Source organism: Pararge aegeria, chromosome 7, assembly GCF_905163445.1.
Source record: "Pararge aegeria chromosome 7, ilParAegt1.1, whole genome shotgun sequence".
NCBI classification, from domain to species: domain Eukaryota; kingdom Metazoa; phylum Arthropoda; class Insecta; order Lepidoptera; family Nymphalidae; genus Pararge; species Pararge aegeria.
In genome coordinates, this window is record NC_053186.1 from 14,567,492 (window position 1) to 14,579,862 (window position 12,371).

A 12,371-nucleotide genomic window follows, 5' to 3' on the forward strand; every position below is an offset into this window, starting at 1 on the left:
GTGCGAATAAACAACGCCCACATCCGATTTGCGACCACTGACTCTGTTTTGCTACAGTTTTTCATATTAAAATTCTCGTTTTGTGATCTCTGTTTAGTATGTTGTGGACTTATTCTTTGTCCAGAACGGATTTGGCACCCTAGTTATGCAGATATAAAAATACAACGAGGGAAAATAAAAAAGTAGGCAGCCACGGAGGCCGTGCGAGGTAATGTATCATAATATTATTATTCTGGCCTCCCAACAAAATTTTCTATTGCCGGCTATATTTTATTCGGTCCCTCGCAAAAACCCACGCAAAGGGTCCGGCTAAAGCTGAATGCACACTATTGAAGTTTGAAGTGCTGCGGAATATGCGTTATTTTGTTGAGGCATGAAATCCTTATTAGTTAATTGCATCTGTAAGTTATATTACAACACGAGCTGTAATTCTGCCTGCTTATAGCGCGTGTGTACCTAGTTATAAAACTTTATGAAACAAAAAAACATTTGTTAATTTGTTAATCCCTGATTTACTCGCTCACGAAATATTAATATAAGCATTTTCGGTGTAATACTGTTCCACTGATGAGCACTGACCTCTTTTCTCATAGGACTCCCTCTTTAGGATTAGGAGGTTGGACTACAGCGCTAGTTAAAAACGGTTCTAGGTCTTAACATGCTCTCCGAGGCGAGGGGCTCACAAAAACCCATTTTCTAAGGCCGTACAATGAAGTTAACTATAATAATTTTTGCATGGAAAAAGCGCACGTCCAACAACTTTTGGCCAACTCGGGAATCAAATCTAGAGAGACAAGACGAGATGTAAAACATTTTATAGCCAATAAAACTAACATGAATCGTAAATTTGATGTGAAATCCTCACTAGGTATGGATACAAGTTTATTTTTGCTGCTAACGTAATTTAATCATAAACTAAATAACAAAACCCTCAGAGCCAATTACATAAAAGCACACATTCCCGATGTGAACGAGTCCCACCGCTACATTACAGTAAAATATTATGACATTTCTCCTTTTTTCCCATTCTGTCCATAGATATTTTCTCTTGACAGTGATGACAGCCCGTTTCCCGCCTCTCTGTCACTCCCCGTTGCCCTTTTATAAATTGTTAGCCTACCCTCACTCGGGACGGAATACCCGTAATATAACTGTGGGGCCCTCGACGAATGGGATTTAACATAATTCCCTTATTTTGCCGACAACTGTGTGACTGTTATGTCTAATTTTAGTAAGTGAATGCACACTTCTTTTACTCCAGAATCAACTACCTACATATCTAAATCATAAATAATAAATAAATAAATATACTACGACAATACTCACATTGCCATGTAGCCCGAAAGTAAGCGTGGCTTGTGTAAGGAGTACTAAGATGGCTGATGAATATTTTTATTAATTATATACATAAATCTAAGTATTTAAATACATATTAACACCCAGACACTGAAAAAAAAATTCACGCTCATCACACAAACATTTTCCAGCAGTGGGAATCGAACCCACGGCTTTGGGCTCAGAAAGCAGGGTCGCTGCAAACTGCACCAATCGGCCGTCAATCATGTTATTATATCGATTCTTGATCACCAGCTGATAAGCGACCCACTGCTGGGTATAGGCTCCTCTACAGAAGGTTCTAGAGCGTACAATATCTATAATTATATATATTGGTATGCTCGAGATCGTTTTTACGAACGCTTAAGTTTTTAAAGATACCCAAAAGCCATTAACAAAAGAATCTACCACCTATTCAAGTAGCAGATCGTTAATATATACTAAAAATAATATGATTGAAGTGTCTGCCTCTTATTAAGCTCATTGATTATACATATTTGAATGATAGCACAACCAAATACCTAAAAAAACATGATTTTTTCCATACACTTGTTTTGTCTGTCTGTTTGTCTGGGCTAACTTTATTGAAGGCTCAACCTATTTTGCTGAAACTTTAACGCTGTCACAGAAGATTTCGCAACATTTACATTATTTTGATAGATTTTTATTTTCTGTGAAGAACAGATGTGTCAATACTATGATCATCGCATAATATTAAACTTTACTAGTTATACCCTGAAAAGGAATTTATTATTGGAGGAAAATATTATTGTTAGGCATGGCCGTTAGAATATAACGTTCTCTAAGTATAATTTTATGTAGGTTTCTATATATAACAAGAAGAAATATCACTTCAGCACCGCAAAATCACCACTTTACACAAAAGAGTTTAAACACTAATCCCTGTGCCTATTGCAATAGGTTTCAAATTGGCGTGTTTTCGTGTAAAAAGGTTTTGTTCGACGGGTGCCAATTTTTCAAAACATCCCCTCCTACGCAAAGGCTCCCCTCCTTGCTATAGGCCGCGGGATCGATACCCAACCCCAGTTATGTTGGCTATGATTTGCGGGAAATATTATGGATAAATATTATGAGTCCAGGACTCAGGAGCTTGGAAAAATATCGGTGCTACTTCTGTGTTTTCCTTCGAAACTTTTGCCCCTTTTTGATGTGAAATATCGAATGCGGCTGCTCGCGTTGTGATACATCTGCGTGTATCTCCTAGCTTAGTTCTTGGAATAAACTATTCGCCATCTCAACTGTTAAGATTAAACAAAAAATTGTAAAAATTGAGGTTTAAATTAATTGGTTTGTTAATTAAGGAATAACTACTTAAATAAGGAATAAGTATTTTACTAAAAAAAATGTGTACGATTTCGTCATATTTTGCATTATTTTTTAGGGGAAACCTACCCTTTAGGAAAACGTCTTTATTTATTTTTTAAATGGTGGGATTCTCTAAATCCCTCTCGCCTTTGAGAGGGCTTTGGAGCATCTGTGCCCAGAAGTGGGACATTAATATGAGCTGAGGATGGTGATGAATGATGATGATAATGATCTTATGCTTATAACAACCGAGACCGATTGGTTAACATGTTGGTTTAAAGCTATATCTATTAACAAAAGAAAAGAGTATGTCATTCCTTGATATTATGATAGTTCTCTTACTCTAACTGTAAGCTGCTAAAAGTTTGGTTTTACTGCTAGTTATAGATTTATCTACAAAAATCAAAACGTGTGACTCCCCTACCGCTCGCCATTTCGACACAGCCTTGAACCCCAGGGCGCCACGTGGTGCCGTCCGTCCGAATACAAAACGATCTTCCTCGAAAGCCTCCCGCAAATACTACAACAACGAGCCCTAGCACCGTGCGGTAGAGTCCAATTCACCTTGAAATATGCACACCGAATTCCCATTCAGGGTTGGTGCGTTCAAATTGGATTTTTTGTGTAATCTTGTTTGAACTGTTACGTAGTTGGGCGAATCGAACGAGATAGAGTGGGCTCCTTTTTATTATTATTTTGAAGATTTCGTAATCTTTTGCGAATATTGTAAGTTTGATAAAATTGCTTTTAATGTTCTATCAAGGAACCAGGTGGATTAGAAGCTACCAGATTTTTCTAGTACAGAAAAATAACGAAGTTAATTATTCAAGATTTTATATAACCACCATCGGCTTCAAGTTTGTACCCAGGCTTTACGGTTTAGTGGATACTACGTATAGTTATGCATACTATTGCCCATAAACTTTTAAGACACTAAAATAAGAAAAAATATTGATAAACTAAAATTACAAGTTCGGTAAATTTACTCTCTATCTTATTTGTTGTAAGATTGAAAACTTATAAGAAATTTATGAAACGCTAAAAGTTCGAAGAGTAAGCTCAAAATAAAATACTTTCTTTTTCAAAGATTATTTGAAATACGACTGAGTCAGAGACAAGATTTATTTTTTGAGTAAGAACTATACCTTCTACTATGATCGGCCAATGATTACAGTTGCATACGAATGAGTGCAATTATGTAGGCTTATGAATGTTTATTTTCATCCAGTAAGTAACAATTTTATTATTACATCATAACAGCATTGGTTAACAATGTATTTTCTGTTAATTGATTAAATTTAGAGTGGCAATGTAATAAAACATAATATAATTATGCGTCAATCATAATCACCATTATATTTAGTCTTTTAATTTCCCAACCGCTCAGTCGATACATAATAGGTAGGTTGTATAGTAGGTAGGTAGGTAGGTAGGCTTTCACTGGTGTCGGAGAGAGGTATTCAGAGCTTCAACTCCCACGGTGCTCTTACTTTGGTTGGCAGACTCCATTGATTAATAACTTAATGATCGATTAGCCAAGTAAATGCTTCAATTCCATTAATAAAAAACGAAAGAAAGAATTACAAGCAAAAATTAAACGTACAACATGTTATTAAATTTCAACAATAGAGATGCAATTTTTTTTTGTTTTTCTATTTCCTTTTGTCGCCAGCCCTACGGCACTTGTTGACCGTACGAGCGCCCTCCCGAATGTTAACTAACAGCCGACGAGATGTTAATGTTGAAGCTTAGCCTCGACGCTGGAAACAATGTCGCCGACGTTTCCTTTTGCATTTTTACAGCAAAAAAGTTGAAAAAGTTCACGGCCCTGACGAAAATTTTTCATTTTTTTGCATAGAGACGGAAGTCAAATTTTAAAAGACAATGGTATGTTTCTCGCTGGTAGTCCGCTTGTGTTGCATAGTTTATTAAGCGTGAAAATATATGAATGAATGAATGGACGAAATAATGAACAAATGAATGATGAAATATAAGTAAACACTTTCATTGCATACATAAAAAATACAAATACAATAGAGCACGCAAACGTTACAATGTTCTGTTGATAGGTAAGTAGAAAATTAATGTAGCACGTAATGTACAATCCAAGATCATTTATAAAAAATATATCATTTAAAAAAATATATATTGTAATATAAACGAAGTTTAAATAAAATAAAATCCTAGTCAAATGCCTCTACAAAGTAAAGATACGAATATAGTGTGGTAGGATAGTGTTTAGTCATGCTACGAATAGAGAAAATCCTTCTCTTGTTTTGAACGCCGGTTAAAAATTTAAAATGTTCGTACCGAACAGATTTACACGATAAAATGATAAATTAAATAAAATTCAAAACGACGTTCTTTAAAACTAATTCGATTTAGCCACCCGGGTTAAGTGCTTTGAAAATAGTTAAAAGGTTGCAAGGCGAAATTGCATTAAGCCGTTATAAAAGTTGCCAAGTTTCCGTGCCCGGTGATAAATGGTATTTTAAACTGTTGGCAACATCGACTGTGGCGACTTGCTAAGTGAAACGGTTATTCTATAGCATACGCTGATGCACATGAACAACTAGCGTTCTCCCGCGACTGTGCCCGCGTACTACCTTACAATATAGAAATATTAGAAAGAGAAACCATTCCATCATACGAGTACATTGTTTTGGTGTAACTTTAACTTCGCATAAGAAGCTCAGAAAAGTAGTATTTATTCCGTTTTGCAACATTTTGTATTGATGCTCCGCTCGTTTTGGTCTTAGTGTGATTTTATAAGCTTTCCTCGATAAATGTTCTATCTAACACAATTTCTGTTTTTTAATTTTCACCCGTAAGTAGTTCCAGAGATTATCGAGTTCAACCAAACAAACTCTTCAGATTTATAATGTTAGTATAGATAATAATATGTGAAAGTTAGTGAAGATATTTGGCTTATTGGATTTGAAGGCAAGCCGACTACGGCATAATAAATAGGTATCTTTTTCAGGAAGATAGTTCGGTTCCGAGCAAAACAGAATTTTCACTTGTCACAATTATTTGTTTAAATTTCTAACAAAGCACTTAATCCCATATTCCAACCCAAGTTTTAAACAACCCAAGTTTATGTTTATTGCCAGACAATACTGACAAAAATCTAGACTGCTTAGGCAGAGTTGCTCGTTTATTCAGGAAAGTTTTAGGCTATATTTTTAACTTTATTAAAAATAACATGATTTGAGCCGCAAAGAACTTCTTCTTATGTAAAATTAAATCTATTCTTCTGACGTAAAATTAAAAATTGATTTCAAGAATGATGTTTAAATTATTATGCTTCTATTTTCAAATAATAAATATCTTAATACATATAAATCTCCTGTCACGATGTTTGTCCGCGATGGACTCCTAAACTACTTAACCGATTTTAAATTAAATTGGCACACCGTGAGCAGTCTGGTCCAACTTAAGAGATAGGATAGCTTAGATCTTTAATTATAGTCGCAATTTTATTTTATTGCAAATTATTTGTCTATAATTGACAGTCACATGTTTTATATATATATACTACTATACTCATTTAAGGCTTAGCGATACTGAATAATTTAAAAACAAAATCAACCGCAGACGAAGTCGCGGGCAACAGCTAGTTTATTATAAAACTCTATTACAAGCTCGACGGCCGATTGGCGCAGTTTGCAGCGACCCTGCTTTCTGAGCCCAAGGCAGAGGGTTCGATTCCCACTTCTGGAAAATGTTTGTGTGATGTCCATGAATGTTTTTCCGTGTCTGGGTGTTTATATGTATTTTCTAAGTATTTATGTATTTAATTCATAAATAATGTTCATCAGGCATCTTAATACCCATAACACAAGCTACGCTTACTTTGGGGCTAGATGGCGATGTGTGTATTGTCGTAGTATATTTATTTATTTATAAAAAAAATATTATAAAAAAGCTTCAAGGCAGCTTCACAGGATATATATATATGGCTATCCTTCCTTTGGCTATTTCAATGTATTTATACATTATGTCATAATGTTGTGTAATGTAAGTAAGTAATGATTACGCCACAACTCCCTCTCGTGTTTGTATTTCCAATTAAACATTTCAGCTACCTACCCTCTTTTAATTACATACATGACCGCTGCTTAATACATATTGAAACACAAACAGGGAAAGATGAAAAATTCAAACAATAAAAACATGTTTAACATATTGCTAGCATAATATTTGTTGAAGCTATAGCCGTAATGTACTCGCTATACAGAATACTCGTACGCGCGTATGGCGGGGTTATATATTACCCTTGTTTTTTTAGTCTGTTTGCTAAAGACGCATCTATATGCGGCCCGCGCCTATGTAAACATACAGTGTAAACAGGCCCTTATGAACGCATCCACCGACCGCTTTATAAAGTACCCTAGTCTATGTTCTACCATTTTATTTTAAATTCGAACCATCATGACCTGATTTTGAATTTCAAAAAGTATTTAATTTAAATGTAGGTAACGAAGTATATTTCTAATGATCCGCTTCTGAAGTTACCTGTTATATTTAACGAACTTTTGGTCGAGTTATCGTCCATTTTTGTTTTAGTTTTTTTCAAACCCGAGGAAATAGTTTTATTAGGATTACAATTATATCTGCTACCAGAATGCGAACTATACCTATTGTGACATAATATATACAATATTTTTTCAATGTCGGTTGTATTGTTATTCTGTAATAGATATCAACGTAGTTGCAGTCACTGGGTGACATCCGGGATAAAAAAATGTCTCATATCCAGCTCCAGGATGCAAGCTATCACTGTACCGAATTTCATCGGTATAGTATTTGAGCTGAGCATAGGGAACAAACAAATAAACAAACAAACTTTTACTTGTATAATATAAGTATGGATCATTCAGATTCTAATAATAACTTCGATTTTTGTGAAAATCCGGCATAGATTTCATATTCATTCGCTCTTTTGGAGTCATCTTAGAGTTTTTCGTAAATCTATGACTATCAGTGGCGTGCACAGGTTTTTTGACCAGGGTATGCATAAAACCGGTGCATGGCATAAAATGGAAAAATTCCCCTCCAATACGACTTATATAAAATAATTTGGGTATGCAGCGCTTTTGTGCATGTATGGAATGCACGCCACTGATGACTATCATATGATAGTGATACTATTATCAATCTTATGATTTTGCAAAGATTCTTCCCCTGATAGCCTTTTTATTTATGTTTTTTGTTAAACGGTTTAACAATAACAAGCCGAGATACTCACGTAAGTGCATGGTTAAAACAGGACTTATTAAACCAACTTTCCACAGTTGCAAAACTTTGTAGGTGTTCATAGGTAATATAGGCATAGACAATTTAGTCGCTATACCGCAAAGTTCACTAAATTTGATACTTATTGCCCGGATCCGTGAATGGAAATTTCTAGATTCCTGGCAAGTACCTAAGAATGCGATACTTACCATAATTAACAAATCTGAAATGAGAACTTAAAGAAAAACCCCGCTAAAGCTAGCGGCCATACCTACATAAAACCTTTTTTATGACAATTTGGCTTTGCTCTCAAATTTTTTGTTCCATTATATAATTTAGACTTACCTGTAGTTTATGTTAAACCTTTTTGTGATAGAAAACACAACATACATATTTTAGGGCTACAACCGCCTTACATTGTCTGTGATGTTGTGCGTTGGTGGTATAAAAAGTACTTGATTAAAACTCTGCATAAGATTATATATATCAAACCTTTTTCGTGTTAAACCTTTTTACGTGTTAGTAATTCGATAGACAATACAGGCTACAGCCACTTTACTTTGTTGGTGTTAGTATTTGAGGCATAGACAATACAGCCACCTTACCGCGATGTAAACTGGAGTTTATTTTACCTGGATACGTGCCTCAGGTAATCCAATCTTTTCGGCCAGCCGCTCCCGCGCGAACACGTCCGGGTAGTGCGTGCGCTCGAACTCTGTGGACATCCGTTGCAAAATTAAATTTCGAATTGGATCGTTCCAAATTTGAATGGCGGGGCTGTTTGGATTCGATTTGTGACTTTGAAATCGATTTGAGTGTTCTCTTTTTAAACTCGCTTTACAGCCTTTGATTATCAATATATAACTAGAACAACACAGTTTACAGAACATTACAGATTTTAACTTTTTGAAATTAAATGAAAACAAAATATCTTTTGAATATGCCAATTTTTATTATTTGTAGTGGGTATAAAATCCTGTAAATAGCAAAACATATCCCACTGATTTTACAATTTTACAATCTGTAACATTAATTAGTTTAAGATTCAGATGGAAAGTTTATTATTACACTCAGAATTGAGAACATACGGAACCGACTGTGTAAACGACTATATTGCATCAAAAAACACTCTACAGGAGTGTTTCAGAACAGGGCGTTAGTCACTTCATTCAATGTGGCAGTTGAGTTGTTCGAAACCTTTACCTACCATAGAATAGAGAAAATAGGAAAAATTTGTTAGCTAGTAACATTTCGCGGGTGTGAAGTTTTCACTGTTCAATGAGGGTTCTGAATGTTCTTGATTCTGTGTCATTACATTGAGATGGGAGTTGGTAAACAGCCAAAATAGAGACATAAATAATAATCTAAAAGAAATAGAAGAGAAAATGCGAATGGCAATAACGAAAGCAATAAGACTACTACAAACAAACAAACAACAAAAACTGAGATTAACACGGCCTCCGATAATTGGGCCGTGCCACCGGTCGAGAGCTGGCCAAACATGCGGGACAATATTTATTTATTTACTAATAACTTGTTATTGCAAACAATAAATAAGATGAAAGGGACGTCAAATTGGTTTATGAAGGCTCGGGGGAGCGCTTATGGTTCCTGCGAGTCGGGCTATAGACTCTTAACTCTGATTTGTGTTTGTATTGGGATCAGAAAAGAGAGTTGTTTGTGTACTCTTAAAAATGGAGTCGTTAAAATAGGAGTTACAGAAAAACGAAAGAGATTTCAATACGTTATTCAAAGTGAATAATTTGTCCTCCGTTTTTTGTATTTTAAAAATATTAACCACCCATTTAGAATAAAAATAATATATAACTTCAAAATCGCCTCAGAAGTAACTTTTATGAAAATGGTAACAGTAATGAAATGGAGAAGATGTAAAGGAAAGTAATATATAGAAAAATACAGAAGCAAAGAGGTAGAAGAAAGAAATAAAATGCTGCGTTGCGTTTAAATCTACAAAATGCTTAAAAAAACGATGAATATTTACCAAAATTACGTTATGTCTCATTTCGGTAACGTTATGGTCGCATATGGTAGAGACAGTTAATTGGGCTAAGCCGGAAAACCCAGTTAGTTACGCAATAGAAGAGTGGTTGGTTCTAGTGACTTTTGCATCTTGAGTTTATTATTTATATTTGGAATCAGCGAATATAGGCGCGTTTAACTTTCTGGAGTTAGGAAGTTGGCGGTGTCAGCCCGCGTGCCTCGGAGAGCACGTAAAGCCGCCCCGGTTATTTGGATTTTATCGTGGTTATAGTCGTTAAGGCCCACCAACCCGCATTGGAGCAGCGTGGTGTGTCTATACTCTAAACCATCTCTCCGTCTCAGCAGTGACACGACGTACGATGATAACGTAAGGAAAATATAATTACCTTTCTCAAGGCTATCTATCTGGTCATTGGTGAAGGAGGTTCGGTTCCGCTGCAGTTTTCTTTTCAATCGTAGCCTCATCTGCGAGTCCTCGTCTCCAGATGACGCGTGCTCGCTGTTTCCATCTGACCCAGCTTCCGATTGTAAGGTATCTAGAGGACAAGATATGTTTGTTATTTGATGCTTTGGTTTAACATCGTAACTGAATGTATAAATAAATAAATAATAATATACTACGACAATACACACATCGGCATCGAGTCCACAAGTAAGCGTAGCTTGTCTTATCGGTACATATACTAACTCCTATTTAAGTATATATGGTATGCTAAAGTATATATTAGTATATATATTTTTTATATTTATCAATAGTATTGTTGTATGTGTGTAGTCCGGTTTATGTATTAGTATGTAGTTATGTGTGTTTTAAACAGTGTGCCCCACCTTTTTGTTTTTCTTTTTAAGTTTCCTAAACCTAAGGTTGCCTGGGTGTGATCGCTCTTAGCGATAAGGCCGCCTTTTGTATCCTACTATATACTTGAAGTGTTTGTTCTGAATTTATATGTGGTGTAAAAATAAAAAGTATAAATAAATAAATATCTATAATATACTTCTACTGTAACTAAACAGTTAGTTTCAGTAGATCGATAAATACCTACAGATTGTCGCTGTTTAGTTTTGACGAACATCAGCGCTGTGGTTTAAGTTTAAGGTCCCGGGTTCGATTCCCGGCAGAAATTTATAATCATCAATTCTGGTGTATTCCTGTGGTAGGCTTCGGCCGTGGCTAGTTACCATCCTACCGACAAAGACATGCCGCAAAGCGATTTAGCGTTCCGGTACGATGTCGCGTGGAAAGCGATAAGAGTTTTGGGTTTAATGTAACTGCAATACCCTCTAATAGTATGGTGAGATTGCATTCAAGGGCTAATTCGTAGTAGAATAAAAAATGTAAACACTTCATAACTTTCACTCGATGATAACTATCATAAAACACCGCGCCATTTGCAAAATAACTTTAAAACCATTAAAGCGTTGACTATTAACAAATGTATTTGAGGGGGTCGAGCTCTTTATCATAAACTATCAACACAGTACTCGAAAAACGTCATCGACTATCGCTGCGATGCATCAGCGCAATTGCACAATTGCGCCCCAGAAATTGCACACAAAAAAAATACCAGTCATCCTGACCCACACTTTCCAACCCCTACTTTACCACTAAAGGTCCCTATAGACTAGTCGTTCCCCCAAATTAGGGTGATGTCAAAATTAAACGTTACTCGTAATGTTGTCGACATGCCCTCAGCTAATTGATTAATTTGCTTTATGGTCGGACCACTTGAGTCGGGTTCGATTCCCGAGTCGGTAATGGCTGTACGGTTAGCTGAGCCCGCTCAATGGCCGGCCTGTTACGCAATCTGTCACATTTTTCTGATGATACGCCGTTAGGATGTGGGCGGGAGGCTTCCTAATTTCCTTAATGGATGTCTATTTGACCTTTTCGCATTCTCGGAAATAATATCCGAGTATGAATTCGTATCAGTTATCTTAAATTATTTGTAGCTGTACTTATTCAGCTCTGAAATTATTTAATACTAGCTTCTGCCCGCGACTTCGTCTGTTTCGACTTTAGAATTAGGAAAGCTTCCTCGGGAACTACTGGAGGAATCGGGATAAAAGCCTATGTTATTTTCAATATCAAAGGCATAAGTACCAAATTTCATACAAATCCGTTTAGCCGTTTTTGCGTTATTGAGTGACAAACAAACACTTTCACATTTATCATATTAGTAGGATCATGTTATCACTACTAATATTTGTAATAAAGAAGAAAGATTTATTTGTTTGTTTTTTCTTTTACCATCCGAAAGCTATTACATCCAAAGGTGTATTTACATATATTTAATTTCAGTAATCGTAATAGTATTTGTAAAACAAGCCAGAAAAAGGTATGCGATCTGGTTTATCCGCGTGCGCTGTCTTAGTAGTCATACAGAAATACTATGTTCTACTAAAATCCTGGTGTTTAGTAGATTTCAAAAAGTCTTATAAATATAACACAAAAGCGCATTTAATGCCGAAAT

At 35.6% G+C, this 12,371-nt stretch overlaps 1 protein-coding gene across 1 annotated transcript in view; it reads right to left on the minus strand.

The window, feature by feature from the left end:
- LOC120625074 (paired box protein Pax-6) overlaps nucleotides 1-12,371 on the minus strand; it is an 84,708-nt gene that overhangs the window by 9,171 nt on the left and 63,166 nt on the right. The window contains exons 6-7 of the mRNA XM_039891989.1: nucleotides 10,287-10,436; nucleotides 8,532-8,614 (exon numbers count right to left, since the gene is read on the minus strand). Of these exons, the coding sequence (XP_039747923.1) occupies nucleotides 8,532-8,614; nucleotides 10,287-10,436 (233 nt within the window). The remainder of the gene's footprint in view (nucleotides 1-8,531; nucleotides 8,615-10,286; nucleotides 10,437-12,371) is intronic.